The 23,259-nt window shown below is 34.8% G+C and overlaps 1 protein-coding gene across 1 annotated transcript; it reads left to right on the forward strand.

The window, feature by feature from the left end:
* The first annotated feature begins 4,868 nt into the window (after positions 1-4,868).
* Positions 4,869-22,922, forward strand: LOC145592355 (putative inactive purple acid phosphatase 29). Its single transcript, XM_081648799.1, has 5 exons — positions 4,869-5,022; positions 12,052-12,435; positions 20,151-20,545; positions 20,713-21,163; positions 22,538-22,922. The coding sequence occupies exons 2-5, from the start codon at positions 12,129-12,131 to the stop codon at positions 22,576-22,578; spliced, it is 1,194 nt and encodes a 397-aa protein (XP_081504925.1). The 5' UTR covers positions 4,869-5,022; positions 12,052-12,128; the 3' UTR covers positions 22,579-22,922.
* The last annotated feature ends 337 nt before the right edge of the window (positions 22,923-23,259 follow it).

Raw genomic sequence — 23,259 nt, forward strand, 5'->3', positions numbered from 1 at the left:
AGCATTAGTGGAGGTCTTAATCCGTGCTTGTGGACCAAGTAGAGGAATCACGTTTGAGGTTCTTTGTCTCCCTTGTTCCTATTCGATCACACGTGGAATCACGCTACAAAGGTATTAATTCTAATTCTTTATGTGTTATGCATGATCTTGGGATTAGGTGCTATATGAATATGATTCATGTTTTTCCGCAATCGTACCTATAAACTCCTACAAAGCCTTGCCCCCCAAGGATCCCTAAAACGCCTCACCCTTTCTCTCGGGCCCAATAGCAGCCCGCCAGCTGGCCGCAGCTAACCTTGGGTGTCAAGGCTGCCACGTTGGCGCCTGGCCCCTTGGCTGGGCTTGTTGGCTGGCAGCACCAAGGCCCAGCACGTTGTGCGTGCATTCGGGCTGATGGTCTTAGGCCCTGTCGGCCTACCCAGCAAGCCACACAATGATGCGGGGTGCTGGGTGCTGCTATGCTGGCACATGCGTGCCACAGCCTGTTGGCCAGTGCACCAGCCCGCACATGTGCGCAGCAAGCTATGCACGCAATACAGGCTGCTGGTGTGCTTATGTGCGGCTGGTGCTGCTATCGTTCTAGCATGCGATGCCCCACACATGCTAGTAGCTATGCTAGCTGCCATGCCCCTAGCACTCGATTTGCTTGGAGCATTCCGATGCTAGGGTTATTTTGGTAATTTGTTGATTAATTTATTTTTTACCGTCTCGTCGTTTTATTAATTCGACTCGACTTGTGACGCTCAGTCTCGATGCTCCTAGCTCGATATCTGACGTCTATGTTCATGTTCATAATACTCGAGCGACTCATTAATTTCTTTCGGATTAATTCGTCGTGACGGATCGTTAGTTTGCTTGGGTGTGACCCGAAGGTTCAGTCAAGATTAAGGTGTAATATTAATTATACATTAATATTACTAATCGGAAGCGGCCTCCAACTAGGCATTCCGATCACTTGACCTCACTAAATAATTAGCTTTCTAATAATTTCGAACCCTCTATCGGAATAATACACTTGTTCGAAGGACATCATTCCTATCACTATGGAATTAGCGATCTCCGTAATCATGAATGGGGTTTAACCTTCACACCCGTGAACAGTTTACAAGTTCCTAAAACTTGTTGGCGACTCTTTTATCTCTAGCTTCCTTCCCTTTGGACGCTACCATGCTTAAGTGCATGATCATAGTGGGGCTCAAAGTTGACGTTTGAAAAATTCCCTACAGTGGTTGACTCAAACCTTACTGACGTGACTCAACCTGACATAGTTGTGTGTGCATTGCTATAGGAAATATTTCAAGCATCCCACACTTGAGCCCCACTGTGATCATACACTTAAGCATGGTGGCGTCCAAAGGGAAGAAAGCTAGAGCAAAAGAGTCGCCTACAAGTTTTAGGAACTTGTAAACCGTTCACAGGGTGAAGGTTACACCCCTTCACAATCTATGAGATCGCTAACTCCATAGTGGTCTGGAACCATAACTGGATATCCGGGGATGAAGGTACAAATCCAACCTAAAAGAGATTGAACCTGCCCTAAAAATAGGCCTCTACTTTATTCTTCTCATATTCATGTGTGCTTTCTGACTAACATACAATCAATATATTAATCCTAAACCTGTTTAATCTATGTTGGTTGAATATTAATGCACAAACAAACTATTATTGGCGATCACTTGAATTATAATCATATTACCCTAAACAAGATTATTAATTATCTTATTAAGCGTGATTACAGGTACAAATTCCCTTTAAACCTGCAAGAGAGGGCGTGATCAAGCAATAACAATAATATACCAAGCAACATAATAACAGCAACAAATCATCATCATAAAATAATCTCAATAAAACATAATAACATTAGCAAGATCCTAGGCATGATACTAACAAGATTAATAACAAATCCTAGCATGTCACTAAATAATAAATATTAAAGTTTTATCCCTAACATGATAGAAGAAATAGGAAGCAACCAAAACATGATACTAGAAAGCAATAAATAACATCCTAACATGATACTAGGAATTAAAATAATCTAAGCATGCTTTCTATATCAAAAGAGTAATTAAATTAGTTACTTTGATGCCTCGTATCTCTTTCTAATAAAAAAAATACACGCGTTAGTAACTTCAAGGAAATAATCAAATCAAACAATTAATTTAAATAATTAAAATTGGGATTTGGGACCAAACCCTCAGAAATTATCAACCTTTCACGTCTAGGGCGAAGGCAACTTTGAACCTGGCTAGGTATGTCTGAATGTGGAATTTTTATTTGTTAAAGGGAAAGGTTTAGAAAGAGGGAGAAAGAATAAGCTTCTAACTTAAGAGAGAGAAGAGAATAAAATTAGATGATTGTTGATGATCAAGCTTGTTGATTGTTGACGATTGTTAATGATTGTAAATGGGGAAATACGACCCTATTTATAGAGAAAATAGTCCGAAAATGATAGAAAAGAGCTAGAATTTGAATCAGAATAAAATTGGCTCATGTCGCGAACGACAGGACCTAGCGCGAAACGACAGGGATCACGCATGGCGACAGGTTTGTCGTTTGGTGCTGGTTTAAAAGATAAAACGCGCTTTTGTACGGAATCCTTTTCCTAATATAATTAAATAATTAAACTCCGTGTTTATTAGTTTTAAATCAGATTTATCATAATAAAACACTTCTTTTATTTTAAATCAAATTCATTATTTTTCTAAAAGGATATAATTATTAATCCTAACTCTATGAACTCAAAATAACCTTCTAGATTATTCTAGAAGATTAAAATCAATCCTAATAATTTTAGGAATATTAATTAATGGGCCCTCCACCAGATCATTGGGCCATAAAACCATTTCACACCCAATTTAGTATTTTGGCCATAACTTCCTCATTATTCATCGGAATTGGGCTTATAATATATCATTGGAAAGGTCTTTTCAACCCCATCCAACTACACAATTATTGGATCCTTGTCATGGACCAAGCTAAATTGGACTGGCTATTTTCATAAATAGAGTAGATTTTTTTAAAAACAGAAAGAAAGATTTACATTAAAATAACCACATCACAAGACTTTCCACACTTTCACTTCGTTCGATAATCAAATGATGTGAAAGGTACTCATCACTGGGTTTGGTTATGGGGAGACACAATTTGGTGTCTACAATTGCGTGTTTAGATTGTGTATGACTTGGACTGTGTATGTTCATGTAAGTAAAAAAATTTTGTCATTTTTGTCATAAGTCTAGGTTAGGCTAAAGGTTAAAGAAGAAGGTAAACTTAAGGCTCAAGATCCAAGATAACCCCCCTTGAGATGTGCAATTGTGTATTTGACTTTGAATTTGCAAGCTTGAATTTTGAACTTTGTTAATTTTGCTTTGAAATTTTCTTTGCATAACTCTTTTTTTTTAATCAATGTGGGCCATCTTGGATCATGTGAGCTATTACTCACTTATCATTCGTGTTTCTCAAACACAATACCAAGCACTTGATGAGAGATACAATTTGAGATGAGTTCATATCAAAGACATTAGAACACTTGTCCTGTTACATTGTTTTATTGTTATCATTTGCTTTTTGAATATTAAATAGATTACACACCTTTCCGTCTCTAGGTTAAGTAGATGTAGGTTGAATAAATAATATAGGTAAATTGTTAGACGAGACTCTAATTAGTGACTAAGAAAAAAGATGATATTTATTTAAGGATCAAGGAAAATAATATAGGCTATAAAGGTTGCCTTAAAGACCGAAAAGGACACCTAATTCTATACTGAATGGGATAGGGGTTCATAAAACAAATGAAGAAAAGTATGAAATCCTCACTCGTGCTCTGTCTGCGTAGCTATGTAGTAGTTGACTTCTTGCCGCCAGGAGGGACATGAAGCTTGTTTGCATCCACTAGATCTTCGATGAGATCCTTGAGTTTGTAGCATTCGTAAGTAGTGTGATCATTGCCTCAATGATACTTGTAATAGGAATCAGGGTTCCACTTCGTAAACCTCTCCTTGGTTAGCCTAATGGGTGTGATCAAACCTCGGCCATGGAGAAACTCAAAGGCTACATCATATGTCATGCCCAAAAGTGTGTATGTCCTCCTCTTAGGTCATGCGTTTATAGAGTCTAGAAGATTGATGTGATTAATAGCATTGGAAGCAGCACTATCGTTCTTCTTATTTTTCCAAGTATTCGTTCTTCTTATTTTTCCAAGTATTGGCACTGTTGTTGATCTTAATGACATCGTTTTAGATTTTGATCCCAATATTGTCATAGCTAGTCAATCCCAAGTATTTTTTTAGTACTCTAACTAAGCTACCTACATATTATTCCATATTATATTTAAGTCAATTAAATTGTTTAAATTTATGTGTAAGTGAAAGTGTAACACTTAAAAAAAACGACAGGAGTATTTGAAAATATTAATTGCCAAACTGTTACATTTAACCTAAAATAGAGAGACTAGGGTTTGTTCTCTTCGACTTAATTTCAGTTTAGTTCAGCTTAAATCAGTTCCTAATTTCCTTCTCTCATAAAATATTCATTTCAGTTTTATTCAGTTCAGATCATTTCAGTTTAGTTCCAATCAATTCATTTCAATTTAATTCATTTCATTTCAATAAATCAGAAAAGTTCCTAAGTTAGATGCGTAATCTTGTACTCGTAATGTAAAATATTCATTGAGCAATATAGACTTCAATATAGACTTTTCAATATTTCACAAGCTTTTGTCCACGGGTCATAAGCTTTTGTCCTTGACTAACTCTTTTTTTTTTTTTTTTTTTTTTTTTTTTTTTTTTTTTTTTTTTTGAAAGCCCTTGACTGACTTTAATGGTGACTGTTTTTGGAGCTTTTTTTGGGAGAAAGGAGAGCCGGAGATTATTGCTCATAAATACAAGTAGCAAATAAAGTAACCTCAAAAAAAAAAAAAAAAAAAAAAAAAGGTAACCTCAAATATTTATGGTGTTGCCTCTTCTGATCGGCTTCTACTCAATCAGTACGCTTTGACATCGACAAAAATCAAACAAAAATTTGGTCAGTATTCTATTTTTGAACTTCTTATTCATTTATTTATTTATTATTTTATTTGTGTTGTGAATTTTCATACCATTTATTTACAGCTTCAATAAATGCCTAATTAAAATTATGGTTGTAACTTGTAAACTTTTTGAAGTGAAAATTTGAGAAATTGTTAGTTTGTTTCTGCTTATTTCTTTGATCGATTTCTGATTAAAAGTACTCCGTATATTTTAATATTTTAATGTTAATTTTTTTTGGATGTTGGAATTATGAAGGATTGTTTAAGAAGTTATACTTCTTTTTGTGTCGTCCTAATTCCCCCAATTTTTTTGTACCTTCATAAAAAAAAACCCATTTTTTTTTTTGTTCCACCCAGTTTATCCTTTGAGCTAATCTGAATTCGGATCAGTTTTGGGTGGTTAGGTTACAATCCCCTCCCAATTGTTAATGCGGAGATCGAACACGAGTCTTTTCTATCAAATATAGTCTCAATCGTCGCTACACCAACAGCCAATTGATACCGAATTTCTTATTTCGGTTGGAACTACACACAAATAACATTATTCTGTTCTTGCTCACACCCTCAAATGGGCATAGAAGTTGGATGGGATACTTTAGCACTCAAACGTTGCACGCAAGCCAATGTATTATATTGACATTATATACTCTATATATAACTGATTATTAGCAATAAAAGAACTCCATATTAAAAAGTTGATATCATGGAGTATAAAACTTTTACATGTGGCTATTCGTAATATATGGTCAGCCACCTTAGGTTACTCGGTAAGTGTTATAGGGGTTACTTAGTTAGAGGTTTTACTATGTTAGTGTTATAGGGGTTATTTTGTTATTTAAGGGTCACCCTAAGAAGTATAACAAGGGGATAGTCTATCAGTATAATGGGGTAACTCTATCAATGTTATAGGAGTTACTCCATTTTTTCTTACAAACGATGACACGGTGTGGCCAACCGTATAAAAAACGCGTTGAACCTTATATTATCATCTATATTATTAAATACCATGAACAATGTTAGTATGTGAATAGTAAAAAAATAAAATAAAAAAAGTCCAACATGTAAATATATCGTGGCGGGGGAAGTATTGAACTGTAAATTAAAGTGGATGAGATTTTTTTTAATAATATAGACTAGATGAAGTAGTAATGCAGTGTTGTTATGTACTCTCTTCGTTTTTAAATACTTGTTCCATTTCTCTTAGAGACGTATACCGATACTAATTTTTGATCAATAATATCTTAAATTTTCAATAAGTACAAATTTTAATAATTGAAAATTAAAAATCTATTAGTTGTGACGATTCCAACAAGTACTCACAAGATTATATTTTTTCTTATGTATAAATCACAAAGATTAGTCAAAATAGGACAAATAAATAGTATAAAAAATAGAAATGGAGCAAGTATTTAAAAATGGATGGAGTTTGTTGTTAGATATGACAAATTTGTAAGTTTTAAAATCGAACATTGGTACCACTGTGTTTTGAAATGTACACTTGAGTCATGAAATAGTACGGTAAATGATTATAATGGTACGAAATCTTGTTACAATGGTATATACTTTTAAAACTAACTAGCATTTTGGCCTGTTCGATGCACGGGTTGTTATTTGGGTTAGTTATTTTCATATATATGTATGGTTTTCAAAAGTTGATACTTTTGATATAATATATAAAGTAATTGCTTCATTGCTAAAACTTAAAAGAACAAAAAAAGAATCAAAGTAGAACCGTGAAAGAAAACGAAGGATTTTGGTTAGATATACCATATATACATGAATATTGTAGGATATGAAATGATTATTAGTTTAAGTTATATTTTAAGTTTAGGAGATGAAAAGACAATTTTTATTATAATTCATATGTTTATGCAATGTGTATTAATTATGATACTAGTTTAAGTTATATTTTAAGTTTAGGGGATGAAAAGACAATTTTTATTATAATTCATATGTTTATGTAATGTGTACTAATTATGGTGAAAATGAAATACTTCATTTTTTTCCTTAAATTTGTAAGTCATAGAATGCACGCAGACTTAAACAATAATATTAAGGGAGGTGACATGACATATGGGAGTAATGAGTGATTTGTGATGACATCATGTGAAAAATTTGTGGTGTGAAAAAGAAACCCTTCATTTTCTTCTTTGAATTTGTAAGTTATAGAATGCATAAAGACTTAAACAAAAAATATTAAGGGAGGTGACATGTGACATATGGGGTAATGAGTAACTTGTGATGACATGTGTCATGTGAAAAATTTGTGGTTTTTAAATACTAAGTATAGAAGATATAGAAGTATAGATATATATACCTTAGGTTGTGAAATTGTGCCATTAATAGTGTAATAGAATCATAAATGGTTGTAATGGTACTAAATTAACTACCTACACTAAAATTTAAAATTTAAAGTGACAAAATGTGGTTCTACCACCTTTCATTGTTGTACTAAATTACCATTATACCCTTATTATGTAATAACAAATACATAAAGATTGCATGTGCGAAATGAGCAAAAAAGTGGCTTGATTAAGGATCAAGGTGCATTTTTTAATAAGTGTGTCAGAGGAAATAACTAATACTTGAAAATCAAAATTAATAACTTAAAAAAATAAAGAAAATTTTGTTAAAAATAAGCCAATATTTACACGGTTAGCTCAAAATAAATCAACCTTTCTATTAAATAAAAGTAAGTCCATCTGTCTTCCAAAAAAAAAAAAAAAAGGGTAAGTCGATCTTTATAGCAAATCTCCCCTAAATGAATTATGAGCGGTTGGTTTTGGGGTAACCTACCTGCTGTTTGGGTTAGGCAAATACTCCTAAGTTGTTTCTAAAAACACATTAGGATATGATGGTAGGTTAATAAACTATTAAAAATAAAGGATGTGAGCGTATAACGTACATATAATGTAGTATTGGGGATCAAGGGAGAAGAGAGAGATAATTAAACTAATTACTACAAGTTTTAATTTTTGGGAACTATGTCACTTTAAAAAGAAAGACTTTTTAAAAAAGTATGTCTCTTAAAAATCATTTAGAACATTTGTTTATTTAGTTAGATTGGAGTTGATTAGACGAACTAACTTTTTATTAGTGTTTGTTTAGTGACAATTATCTTTGATAAAATTAATTATGAAAATTACATATTTGAAAAATCACATTATATTGAATATAAGGATATATCATTGATAATTGTTACTGTATTTTTTAGAAGGATTAATGCACAAATAACGTCAAAGTTTTGTCAAATAACATACCTTGCATTAGAAAAAAATAATATCAGAATTATACAGTCTTAAGTAAATATCTAAAAATTGTATGAGGATGGACAATTATTACCATTGACATTATCGTGGACTCGTAGTCACTCACTAAATTACTGCTTACCAAATTAACCGTTTTCATATGCTTAAATTAAATTATATTGCCTCAAGAATGAAATTTCACTCTTTTCTTTTGTTAATTGTTACTTCCTTTTTTTTGCCTTTGTATCCTAGTATATAAAATATATTACTCCCTCCGTTTTATAATGTTAGTCCCATTTACGTATATCGATGCAAATTTTTGATTGCAAATATCTTTAATCTCACACAAGAAAAAATTATAAAAATTAGATATTAATAAAGTATTCATCGAGACAAATAAAACTATATCTCATATGACTATGTTTGTTATTATATGTAGAGAGAAATTTAGAATATTCCCTCTAATTTTTAAGAGTTAAAAGATTTTAAATGGAACTAACATTATGAAATGGAGGGAGTACTACTTTTTTTTTTAATAGTTTGACTTTTATACTGTTTACATACAAACTTTGACTAGTATTTTTTTTAACTAAAAAATGAAAAACATTATCATTTAATATGTGTAGATTAATTAAAAATATATTTTCATATTATTAATTTTTAAGTTTTTTTCTTTCAAAAAAAAAAAAAATTTAAGTTTTTTTTTACTAATTTACAATTTAAGATATTAATTGTTAAAGTCCTGCCTCTAGTCCAAGTGTTACATTTGAAAAATACGGAGGAAGTATAATGTAATTGAAATCCATTCAAAAATAAAACATAATTTAATTGAAAATTTTAATACAATAACCAACAATCAAAACCTTAATACCAAAGATGGAGTCGGGTATATGGATAAAAGTTTTATCTTTTATACTTGCCAACCATGAGTCCATGATCATATGTTTCCATTCCCGTCTCTAATATTATACGTTCTTGTAAATCTAACTTCTTCATGTCCCTTTTAACTCCTTCCATCCAAGTCATCTTTTGTCTTCCTCAACATCATCTTTCTTTTCACTTTCTTTACTAGTGCATCTTCAAATAAGCGCTTGACATGTCAAAACTAATGCAATACTATCGATTCTCCCATATTATTTGTGACGGGAAGTACCTTATCAATACTTGGAGTGCAATATATTCACGTAATTTTTACTCATCTAAAGTTATTAGAACTTATTTTAGTTATAAATTAAACTTGGATAACCTTGATTAACCCTTATAACAACTTTTCTGAACTTTTTTTTTTTTTTTTTTTTGAACTTATCTTATCAAAACTTGTTAACCCTCCCTTATCAACTTATCTTCCCTGAAATAGATAGGTGGAAATAAGGTGAACTAACAGAGCCTTAGACTTGGTTTGGTCAAATGGGAAACATGTCCAAAAGGGCAAAAAAGGGGTAACTTTTATGGAATAAAATGTCTATGATTAAACACAATTGACAATTAGTTTTTCTCTGTCTGGTTTCTTAGGAGATAAGCTAGAGAGAAAAGATAATGGAGGTTGATGAGAGACAGGGCCGTCTTAAACTTTTTCGGGGCCCTGCGTTTTTTTTTTTAAATCTATATTTTTAATTTTTTTTTTATCTTAAATAATTTTCATTTCTGTAGTCATAAATTTATAAATACATATTATGGAGTATTTAAGAAACTAATAATTCTACCTACATTTAATTACATAAACGAAGAAAAACAAAATTGAATATAATATTAGGCAATAGCATATACTAGATAAATATAAAAGGTGAAAATATAATGTTGAAAGTATATATAAATAAGAAATTCTTAGGAAAACAAAATGAATTAGGTGTTGGGAAGGGGTTTCGAACCCAATCCCACCGGCCACAAGGGGCTCAAAACTTTGTTAATTTACCACCAACTCAGACTTGAGATATGCTATGTCGTTCAATTTTTTTTAATACGGACAATAGGTTCCAGATTATGGGTCCCCAAAAAATTTGAGGCCCTGTGGTGTGTTGAGCCGGCCCTGATGAGAGAGGATGGGTGAGGGAAGAGAGAGAGGAACATGAGAATATAGGGTATTTATTTATCTATAAGGGTATGTTTAGATTGAGGATAACATATTAAGAGGGTAATAAAAGTCAAAATTGAAAAAACAAAAACAATTAGAGTTGTTGTTGTAGAAGACATGATGTTTACAAATGAAATAAAGTACTTGTGTCATGAGGAAAAGAGAGAGATGGAGGAATTATTACTCTCATAATGAGGGTAATAGTTACCCATCCCCCCCTAGTGTAACTATTACCCCCGAAATGAGGATATTGATTCCTCTTTTTTCACCTCACACCATACCGTCACTACATAATTTTCTTACAATTACACCATCACTATCTCCTTCCCAAGATTCACATTCATTTTGCTTAGTTTGATTTTTTTTACCCTAATAATACATCTTCCCCAATCTAAGCATGCCCTAAGAGAAGTTTTTTTTTCACCCTTTACAAACCAAACAAAGGAAAATGGAAAAATGACTTATCTTAAAGGCTTTTTTCCTCCTAGGCTCTAGATCTTGAGTCATTTTCAGTGGTGGAATTCCTTTTTAGTAGTCAATATTTCTTACAGAAAAGTGTGTGAGGTGTTATTGTTGAAACATACTAGCAAGTTTTTCTCGTCAAGGATACTAAGAGTTTCATGAGCTCTTTATTTTAATTACTTTCTGTAACATAGTTCTTTAATGTATATAATCTTTTTATCTATATTTTTTCTATCATGCAAATAAAACAAATTTAGACTTTTAAGTTTCAAGAAGAATTATCAATTTATTAATTTAGGTTTTTTTTATTGTATGAAAATGAGGTTTAAGTATTGCCCATGTTTACATTTCCATTTCTTATGTCTTAATCTGGTAAAGCTTTATGATAGAGTTATGAGAAAAAGAATATTGGAAAGCTTAATAATATTGATGAGTATACAAGAGTAGATATAGTATATGAATGGAGTATTAAAGATTAAAAAACTATGATTAGGTGCAAAATATGACAAGGGACATTACCTAAGAGTTAGGGATATACTTTCTCTATCAACCTAAAGATAAAGATTAATTCAATGGATTACACAAGTTGTAATGCTATAATTGGTTTAAGGATAATAATTAAGGAAGTAATAAAAGTCAGGAAAAAAAATAAGTGATTCGAGGTGTTGTGGGGAAATAATGTGTTTATGAATAAAATAAGGTAATTGTGACATGAGGAAATAAGAGAGGTAGAGGAATCATTACCCTCATAATGAAGGTAATAGTTACCTACTCTCCACCTAGTGTAACTATTAACCCCAAAATGAGGGTAAAAGTTCCCCTCTCTTCACCTATCACCACACTACCACTACATAAAACTCCTTACAATCACACCATCAGTATATTCTCCTCCCTTATATATACTTCATTTTGTTTAATTTTACTTTTCTTACCCTAATAATACATTACTCTCAATCTAAGCATGCCCTAAATAGTAGCTTATAATGATAACGGTGATTTAGTCGTCATCATCCTTTACACTTTATTGGTGGGGAAAATATACTGATCATGATAAATGTTGCATGGATTTTGAAGTCCAATTTATAGGAGCCTTATTGGTAATATTTTTCATCCAATTTAAAGAGTTTTCTCATGGCCTTTCAAACTAAACATTGGCTTTTATGATATGATGTTTCATATTGTTGTACTTAATAGTTCTTTGTGAATCACATTAAGGAGTTTTGATGATGACATATGTTTATCAGTTTGTTTGCAGCTCAAAAACATTCTGGCCTTGTGTGGTTATTGGGATTAAATCAAAAGAAAAGATAAAAAGATAGGGATGGTGGCACTTCTGTTTGATACGAAGGCACCTTTGTTTGCACTTTCTTGCTTGAAGACCCTGTTTCTGGTGATTAATCTTTGTATCTTTAATGGATTGATTTGTGCAACTTCAACACCCTTGAGGTTTAATAGAAAGGGGGCTTTTAAGATTTTGCAAGTCGCAGACATGCATTATGCTGATGGCAAGATCACGCCATGCTTGGATGTGTTGCCTAATCAAGTTAAAGGATGCTCTGATCTCAACACTACTGCTTTTATCCAGCGAATGATAAAAGCTGAGAAGCCTGATCTCATTGTCTTCACTGGTACCTCATCTTGCTTATCATGAAATTTTCTCTTTATAATTTTTTTTTTAGTGTGTTACTAAAGAAAAGAGTGTTTCAAGAAAAAAAAAAATTATCATAAGATCAATGCTTTAGATATCTATTATTGTGCATTTGTCACTCTCATGGGATCTTTACTCTCTCTCTCTCTCTTGACTAATAAACTGGAACAAATAATTTGGGGACCAGCTGCACATTATTGTTGACAATTGTAATGAATATTTTACCTTTTTCAGATTCTGTAACAGTTCTTTCCTCAAATTCTTTCAAAGGTGTATAATTTACATCTCTCACATAGGAATTAGTTAGAAGGGGAGAGGGGGGATGAAATTGTTTGCCATTTCATCTGTGCTATGACTCTATGAGAAGGGTGTACAACAAAGGGTTATAGCGTTTAGGATGTATGTAGTTCAAACTAACTTTTTATTTTTTCCCTTTCGATTTTTCTTGTTTTTCCTGTTTCATTGGAAGAATTCAAATGATATGGAAGCATGGACTAAGGAAGAGATTGAGCATATATAACCCAGAAGTGCGTACACAAACTTTATGCTAGCTTATGAGGAACATTGCTCCTTAAATGAATGGGAAAATTGCTTATAATAACTTCACTTCCAGCTGCTTGATAAAAAAAATCTATCATCCTATGCAGTTACTTGCATAACATCTCTGATATATATATATATATATAGGGCGGGCGCGGGGGAGGGGGTTGGGGGATATCTCATATCCAAGTTAATTGTATTCTCAATGCTCAAACGCCAACCAATGCCTGAATGATGCTTTTACTTGCAACATGGAATTTTGTCTTTTTACGTGTTTGTGTGTGTTTCAGGGAGGGGGTTGGAAAGGGGTTATGTGTGTGTGTGTGGGGGGGGGGGGGGGGGGGTTCTTACATGTATGCAGTAGGAGCCATTTTTCCAAAGCATTTAAAAAAAGATTTACCTAGAAAAGCATGAAGTTTGGTAGCTTCATCAAGTTCTAGGCTTAGCTTGGGGTATTCCTTTTTGGACATGGACACAAGACCTGTAAATGGTGTCAAAGGAACAATGTAACATGTAATTAACTAGTGTGCTTGACATCTTCATTACTTCATTATGGTTGTGTTGATTGTTAAGTCTAAGTAAACTCAATCGTTTCAATATTTTCATAATGAACAAGTTAGTGTTTATTATGTTAAGCAATGTATATGCAATAAGAGTTCACATTAGAGGATTGTTGCAACATTTATTTAGTAAATGTGCTAATATGTATTTTGCATTATTTATGTCATTTGAGATTGTATAGTTAAAATGGCATATTCTAAGGTTCGAGCAATAGTAAATATAAAGTTAAGAATAAGTGTTAGAAGGATTGTTGCATGCCCACGCTTGTTTATATAGATTCATTTGCCCAAAAGTACATTTGAGCTAGACATAGATAAATGAGTGCATGTAAAAACAAGGCGCATCTGTGCAAAGTGTAAAGTGGTGCTGGAATTAAGCTTCATTGCCCCTCCATGCGGCCCTTGGTCTTCGTCAATTCATTGATTTCTTGGTGGCTTGATCTAGTATAGTATTGCCTGGTTCTATGTGACGTAGGGAGATTAGCTACTCAGTTCTACGAAGAAGTGCAATGTCGTAAAGCTTGATTTTAAGAGTAATGATTTCTACTAGTCGGGCTCCCGGAGTCAGATTGCTTAACAAAATATATTTTCGGAAATGGAAACGGGCCAACGATTTCAGCTCACAGCGCTGTGATCAGAATTCGTTTAGGGCCCGAAAATAGCGTTTAAACATTTTCCGGATTTTAATTTTGTTTTATTTTCATATTAGGGTTTTGTTTAGACTACTTAAACGCTTTAGCCGTCTTTAATTTTCAAGTTTTAACATTTTAATAATATTCTCAAGAGTTTTACTCTTTTCTGGTGGATTCCGGAGTATTTTTACAGATTTATCGCTTGTAAATCTGTTTATTTGCGAAGGATTAGCGCTTGCTTTTCTTTTTACCTTTTCGACTGCGTCAAGTGGTATCAGAGCAGGCTTTCTCCTGTTCCTTTTCAAAGCTTGAACAGCCATGGGTGAACTAGCGACCAAAGCAGATGTTGAAGGAGTTACCTCGGCTTTGACTAATTAGATGACAGCTATGACTACACAGATGAACGATATGCAGAATGAGATGAACCAGCAAGGAGACAGGAGAGGGAAGTCGAATAGAGTTCTGCGAAATAGGGGTAAAGGACCTACTACAGCAGATAGCTCGAGTTCTGTGGAAGAAGAGTTCTTCGAGGAAGTACGGAGTGATGATGGTAATCAATACCATAAACATGATTATCGAGTAAAGGCTGATATCCCTTTGTTCTATGGAACCATGGGAGTAGAAGAGTTCCTGGAATGGCAGATTGATGTTGTTAGGTTTTTCGAAGTAATGGAAGTTCCCGAAAACAAAAAAGTTAAGATGGTGGCGATTAGGTTAAAAAGCACCGCTGCTGTTTGGTGGGATAAACTAGTTGTGCAGAGGCAAAGACAAAGGAAAGAGGATGAAACTATTGATGTTGGAGCGGTTTTTACCAGAAGATTATGAGCAAATTCTGTACAAGATGTATATCGAGTGTGTTCAAGGAAAACGGACTGTGACAGAATACACCACAGAGTTTTTGCGTTATTCTGAACGCAATGACTTGGGAGTCTCTGAAAATCAGAAAGTAGCTTGGTATATTAGTGGCTTGAGAGCTCCTTGCAGGATAAGATGGGATTACAGACCGTGTGGACTGTTGCAGAGGCATCCAGTTTGGCTTTGAACGCCGAGTTAATGGAGAAGTCTCCTAGAAACTTCTCGTCCTTCAGAAGGGGTACTCACCCAAAGACACTGTAGCAGGTGATATTGAAAAGAGTGCAGCAAATAAAGACAACCCTCACAATAAGGGTAGTTCTAGCAGTGCACAGCAGGGTAAAGCAACCTTTCAGAAGCAGAGAAATCCCTATGCCAAACCTAGCAGTGATACATGCTATCGCTGTAATGGCAAAGGTCACAGATCGAATGTTTGTCTAACCAGGAGAGTAACTGCTGTGTTAGAGGGGAATGGAGAGGAATTTGAAAAGGAGAATGATGAGTATGCTGATGTTGAGTTTGCGAAGGAGAAATCTGATGAGAGAGTTAGTTTTGTGCTGCAGAGGGTCCTTTTGACTTTTAAAGATGAAGGGCAGTGCAAAAATTTGTTCAAGACACACTGTTGAGTGAGAATAAAGTCTGTAATCTTATTGTGGACAATAGGAGTACGGAGAACCTCAGTTTCACAGAAGTTAGTAGACTACTTGAAGCCGCCCACCGAACCTCATGAGAAGCCGTATACCTTTGGTTGGGTTAGCAACGGGTCCTGGGTACAAGTTTCATTAACTTGCGGAGTTCCCATCTCCATAGGGAAACACTACAAGGAAGAGGTAATTTGTGATGTTCTTGATATGGATGTTTGTCATATTTTACTTGGTAGACCTTGGCAATTTGATAATGATGTTACTTATCAGGGACGGGATAATGTGATGATGTTTACTTGGGGAACACATAAGATTTCCATGGCACCTGTTCTGCATTTTTGGAATAGACCAATAGGGGAAAGGAAATCAAATTTCTTAGTAATGACTTATAAGAACAAAGAACTTGATGAAGCCATAAAAGAAACAGATTATTTTTGTCCCGTGGTAATTAAAGAGTTGTTGAGTGTTGGGAAGGAAGAGACACCTATTCCTGTAGAAATAGTGGAACTCCTTGACCTGATTGCCGATGAGTTACCGAATTAATTGCCTCCCATGCGAGATATACAACATCAGATTGATTTGATTCCTGGTTGTAGCCTACCTAACCTCCCTCACTATCGTATGAGTCCTAATGGGTTCATTCGAGAGAGTATGAGCCCGAGTGCCGTTCTAGTCCTCCTAGTTCCTAAGAAAGGAAATCAGTGGCGGATGTGTGTTGATAGCAGAGCCATTAATAAAATAACTATCAAGTATCGTTTTCCAATTCCTCGCTTAGAAGACATGCTTGATGAGTTGTCGACTTCTAAGGTATTTTCGAAGATAGATCTGCGTAGTGGGTACCATCAGATCAGAATCAGACCTGGAGATGAGTGGAAGACAGCTTTCAAGAGTAAGGATGGCTTATATGAGTGGTTAGTGATGCCTTTCGGATTGCTAAATGCTCCCAGTACCTTAATGAGGTTGATGAATCAGGTTCTCCGCCCTTTTACTGGATCTTTTGTAGTGGTTTATTTTGATGATATTTTGATTTATAGCAAAAATCAAAAAGAACACCTCGAGCATGTGAAACAAGTGTTGCAAGTATTACAGGAGAACCAAAATGTACATTATGTACCAACAAATTGCTCTTCTTAGGCTTTATTGTTGGTGAAGATAGAATTCAAGTGGATGAAGAAAAAGTGAGTGCAATCCAAGATTGGCCTACACCAACATCTGAAGTTCGTAGTTTCCACAGCTTGGCAACTTTTTACAGAAGTTTTATGAGAGATTTATTACTGCACCCATCACCGAGTGTTTGAAGAAAGGGAAGTTTAAGTGGGGAGCTAAGGAGGAACGCAGTTTTACATTGATGAAAGAGAAGTTATGTCATGCCCCGGTGTTGGCCCTTCCTGATTTTGATAGGTGTTCCAAGTCGAGTGTGATGCCAGTGGGGTGGGTATTGGAGCTGTTTTGTCCCAAGAGAAAAGGCCCATAGCTTACTTTAGTGAGAAGTTGAGTGAAGCTCGAAAGAAATGGAGTACTTATGACCAATAGTTCTACGCTGTATTTCGAGCTCTGCGACAGTGGGAGCATTATTTGATACAAAGAGAATTCATTGTTTTCACTGACCATCAAGCTCTGAAATTTCTTCACTCAGAAGGTGATCAATAAAATGTATGCACGATGAGTGAGTTATCTGTAGAAATTTCCTTTCATCATACAGCATAAATCAGGAGCCTCGAACAAGGTGGATGATGCATTGAGTAGGAGAGCTTCCCTGCTCATTACTTTAGCACAAGGGAGTATTTGAAGGAGTTGTACAAGGAGGATGCCGACTTCAAGGAATTATGGTTCAAGTGTTGTAAATGCAGCCTAGTGCAGACTTCCATATCCGAGATGGTTATCTTTTCAAGGGTGACTGGTTATGCATTCCTTGTTCTTCCTTAAGAGAGAAACTGATTAGAGATCTTCATGGTGGTGGACTCGGTGGTCATTTGGGCAGAGATAAGACAATTACAGGCTTGGAGGAGAGGTAAATCTGGCCTCACTTAAGAAGAGATGCTGGTGCGGTAGTCCGGCGATGTCGAGCTTGTCAGGTGTCAAAAGGTCAGTCCCAAAACACTGGTCTCTATATGCCACTGCCTATTCCTGATGATATTTGGCAAGATTTGGCAATGGATTTTGTGTTGGGGTTACCTCGTACTCAACGAGGAGTGGATTATGTTTTTGTGGTGGTCGATCGTTTCTCCAAAATGACACACTTTATTGCTTGTAAGAAGACTGCTGATGCATTTAATGTAGCTAAGTTATTTTTCAGAGAGGTAGTACGCCTTCATGGAGTTCCTACCTCTATCACCTCGGATAGGGACACTAAGTTTCGCAGCCATTTTTGGATCACTCTTTGGAGATTGTTTGGGACAATGCTGAAGTGACCAAGAAGATGGGACAACGTTGAACAGGAGTTCTATTGCTCATCCACAGATGGCCAGACTGAAGTGACTAATAGGACCCTAGGGAATATGATTCGTAGTGTTTGTGAAGAGAAACCGAAGCAATGGGATTTGGCATTACCTCAGGTGGAATTTGCATACAACAACGCTATACATTCGGCTACAGGGAAGTCACCTTTTTTCCTTGGTTTACACTTCTGTTCCTAGGCATGTGATTGATCTGATTAAGTTACCTAAAGCTTCTGGAGTTAGTCAAGCAGCAGGAAAAATGGCCGAGGAAATAATTGCTGTAAAAGAAGCTATTAAGGCTAAGTTACATGCCACTAGTCAGAAAAATAAAGATGCTGCTGATAAACGCAGGAGATCCAAGGTTTTCAATTTGGGAGATGAAGTCATGGTGTTTCTGCGTAAGGAGCTGGAGCCACGAAAATATGGTCCATTCAGAGTGACGAGAAAGATCAATGACAATGCATATGTGGTAGCTCTTCCGGATGATATGAACATACCTAACACTTTCAATGTGGCTGACATTTATGTGTACCACGCCGATGAGATTCTTTATGAAGATAAGAACTCGGGGTCGAGTTCTTTGGAGGTGGAGGAGACTGACGTAGGAAGATTAGGTACTCGATTCGACGAAGAAGTGCAACGTCGTAAAGCTTGATTTTAAGAGTACTGATTTCTACTACTCGGGCTCCCGGAGTCAGATTGCTTAATAAAATATATTTTCGGAAATGGAAAAGGGCCAACGAGTCCAACATACGGCTACGCTGGTTACGCCGTGATTGACAGGCTTTTTAAGCCATCCGAATTCATTGAGGGCCCGAAAATAGCGTTTAAACATTTTCCGGATTTTAATTTTGTTTCATTTTTGTATAAGGGTTTTGTTTAGACTATTTAAACGCTTTAGCCGTCTTTAATTTTCAGTTTTTGACATTTTAATAATATTCTCAAAAGTTTTACTCTTTTTCGGTGGATTGCGGAGTATTTTTACAAATTTATCGCTTGTAAATCTGTTTATTCGCGAAGGATTAGCGCTTGCTTTTCTTTCTACCTTTCCGACTGCGTCACTATGCATTATTTAGCATCTTAATTATCAATTTTATTATGAATTAATGATAAATATACTTGATTTGTTGTAAGAAGTTATAATTAAAGAATTGTTAATTGTCATTTGTGTAATGTACTGAACTTATTTCACTCAATAATTACTAAATATTAAGAGGACTGATTTTTCAATAATTCAATTGAAGGATTACAAATAGTAGCTTGATGCTAACAATCTCCTTAGCAACTTGAGGTTGCAACTCTCCAAGTTTTCCTCCCTAATTTCTGGATGATTTTCTTGTTGCACATACTACTATTCTTAAACTAAGATTACTAGTTGGTCAAGATGACCTTAAGGCTAAACATGTTACTACTTAACACAAAATAGAAAAACCATGAAAGAACATAATAAATTAGATTGCTTTCTTTTCTTCTCTTCTTGTTAATTAAGTTTGTCTTCTACTTAATTGGAGTCGATGCACCGAATTGTTACCTGCTGCTGCTACCTTTTGTTGTTGCTCTTGTGGTTTGACTTTCCTCCTAGTATAGACTCGTATAGATTGTGGTTGACCCGGATCCATCACAGTTTGGTATTAAAAGATATGCCCCTAAGGATATTTCAATTTTCATAAAATCAGAACACTTCATGTTTGAAGATCAGAAAAATTAAGTCATTTCTTGCTTATCTAAGTTATTCTCTAGAGCTTTCAAGAGAGTTGTAATATTCACATTCATAAACCATTGTTAGACTAGCCTTGTAAGAATAACCAAGTCTAGTTGTTCTTTTTTGCATGTCAATATTGTCAATTTGTCACCATGTAACTCCAGTATACTAAGTGGGGTTGGTAAATATTGAAGATATCGTGTTATAATTCAGGCACAATCAAAACTTGCATATCCAGGCAATGAAATGATATAAAAAAGCGCGCCTTAAGATATTTTATGTCTGTTAGTTTACAAGAATATGAAGATAATTTGTCTGTTGCGACAGGTGACAACATATTTGGTTCAGATGCTACTGATCCAGCAAAATCAATGGATGCTGCATTTGCTCCTGCAGTAATGTCCAACATATCCTGGGCTGCTGTTCTTGGAAATCATGATCAGGAATCCACTCTTTCAAGGGAGGGAGTCATGCAATATATAGTCAACATGGAAAACACCTTATCTCTGTTGAATCCGCATGATGCTGGGAAAATTGATGGATTTGGAAATTACAACCTTGAGGTGGCTGGTGTCAACGGTTCACCTTTCCAGAATAAGTCGGTTCTCAATCTTTATTTCCTTGACAGTGGAGACTACTCAACAGTTCCTTCAATTTCTGGATATGGCTGGATTAAGACCTCTCAACAGTCTTGGTTTCTTCGTACTTCTAGGAGATTGAAGGTAGTATTTTGTTGATCGCTTAAAAATAAATAAAAAACAGACACAACATCCTTGTGTTTTGAATTTGAATTTTCATATAATCATATTAAAACATCATCTCTGGCATGTTTGACTGCAAAAATTATGAAATACTAATCCAACTTCAATCATTGAAATTTCCATTGTAGAAAGCATATATGAACCACCCAGAACCCCAAAAGGACTCTGCTCCTGGCCTTGTGTATTTCCACATTCCATTGCCTGAATATGCAAGTTTCGACACATCAAACTTTACAGGTGTTAAGCAGGAGGGCATTTCTTCACCAAGCATAAACTCAGGTTTTTTTACGACCATGCTTCAAGCAGGTGATATCAGTGCAGTTTTTACTGGTCATGATCACAAAAATGATTTCTGTGGTAAGCTGATGGATATAAATCTTTGCTATGCCGGTGGTTTTGGATACCATGCCTATGGGAAGGCTGGTTGGGCTAGGAGGGCAAGAGTGGTGAAGATAAATTTGAGAAAGATTGGTAAAGGGGGCTGGGGAGCAGTCAAGTCTATAAAAACATGGAAGCGTCTTGATGATTCAAACCTCACTACTATTGACACTCAGGTCCTTTGGAGCAAGAGCTCAACTGGTAAGTGTTTTTTGAAGTCCTGAGTTGTTCAGTAGGAAATATGATAGGTGTCATTGATTTTTAATGCTCTAATTCTATCGTCTAAAATTAATTGAAATTAGAAGTTACTAGTAAAAATTTTAGTTGGGCTATCGGAGAGTTGATTTCATTTCTCTGTCATGAATTGTAAGTAATAATGTTTAACATGCGTACACAAACAAGTGGTCAATTTCTCTTCATGTTCTCACTTGTCTGAGTTAAATTCTACAGCATATGTTATAAAGCTATGTGTTTTTGCTTAAAGATGTGTTATACCTTCCAGTTATGTAGTCTTCTGCACACTATGTTACTTGAAGAGGATCTGTTTTATAGGCTCATACCAATATGACCTTGAGATCTAAGAAGTCATGCACACATTACTTGCTGTAGCATTTCCCTTTTTATTTATTGAATGTTTTCATTGTTTTGCATTCCTAATTTATATTGCCATTCTCCACACGCCCTGTGACTTGGTTCTTCCATAACGTATTCATCTGCATTTAAGTTTGACAACCTTTACCACTTTACTCAATGCAAACCACCAACTAACAGCCAGTCATTGCCCATATCCGCAACCTGCTGCCCCCACAACCACAGCCTCTGCTTTCACCTCTACCGTACCAGCTGCTATTCTTTCCAAACTTGTTACCTATTACTTACGCAAGGACAAAAATTGTGACGGATTTCATGGATCAATAGCCTTGTTGTAAAGCCATGAAATTACATCAGATATGATTGTATATGCTATTAATCATTTCCTCAGCTCATTCTAAACACTATCATGTTTTGGATACGTAGAAATTGGTCAATGTTAATTATTTTGCATACTACCTCTGTTTCACATTTTTTGCAACTTTGAAGGGTGTACGGACTTCTAAGCAAAATTTGTTCGTGAGTGTAAGATAGAGAGAGAAAAATAGAAATGTATGTGATGAAGAGAGAGATAGAGAGAAATAACAACCTAAAAAAGTAAAAAAAATTAGTTGCAAGTAATGTATAGCATTCATTTTTTACAAAAGTTGCAAAAAATATGAAACGAGGTAGTATGAAATTTAATGGTGAATGGATGTTCGTGATTTTGCACCTTAATCACCAAACTTGATTTTTCGATTCGCTTGTTTTGTATTGTTCAGGATAACAGCCTATATTTGTGAATGTGGTGAGTAATGAAAATGAAAATAAGAAAAATACTTGTATTTGATTTTGGCGGGGCATTATGAATAAGATTTTACTCAAATTTTTTACCATTCCCTTAATCTGTCGTATATGCCTAAGAACCAAGCACTTAATTTGCTTGTTAAATTATACAAAGTACTAAATTTGCATGGTCTAATTTCTTTCTTGCTGCACATACAGGAGCCCGAGGAAAAAGCAAATTGATGGTGCCTAGGCTTTGAAAGCGAATGGTTCACAAAATCTGTTTGTATATGCAGATAATGGCCTTGTAAGTGTTCAAATGGATATAGTTACAGGTTTACAGTGAACTCTGTAAAACCTCATCTACGTATAATCATACTTCCTCTGTTCCAATAATATTGCAACAAGGATGAAATTACGCATCTCAAAGTACATTTTATATGTTGAATTTCTATAATTGTGTAAGAGTAAAAATTATAGAAAGTTGATATTGTAAAAGTATTTTATGAGACGAATCTAATAAGATCCCACATAACAATATTTTGCTTAACGTATAAATCATATTATATGGTCAAACAAGAGTGGTGAATAGTGCAAAAAATCCATTGTTGTAATATTAATAGACAGAGGAAGTAGAATATAGAAAACTCTACTAGATATGTGACGAAGGTGTTGTTAAGCATGCATTTGGGGCCTTAAGTTTCAAAGCCTGCGATTTTTTGTTACATCTTTTAGAACCTCATTTGCTACAAGATAGAATAAAATTCAGTTGAGTTGGCGTCGAAAGTCTATATAAAAAGCGTATGTGGAGAAATAGAGGGTATTTAAGGCTATATAAATTGAGCACCTCTCCCTATGTGTAAGTTAATTGTAATTTGTGATTGGTCACTATAGAAAGAAAACCCGTTTGAAGGATTGACGGCCCGTTTGGTAATCAGTAA

This window comes from Chenopodium album, chromosome 18 (assembly GCF_948465745.1).
Source record: "Chenopodium album chromosome 18, dcCheAlbu1.1, whole genome shotgun sequence".
NCBI classification, from domain to species: Eukaryota; Viridiplantae; Streptophyta; class Magnoliopsida; order Caryophyllales; family Amaranthaceae; genus Chenopodium; species Chenopodium album.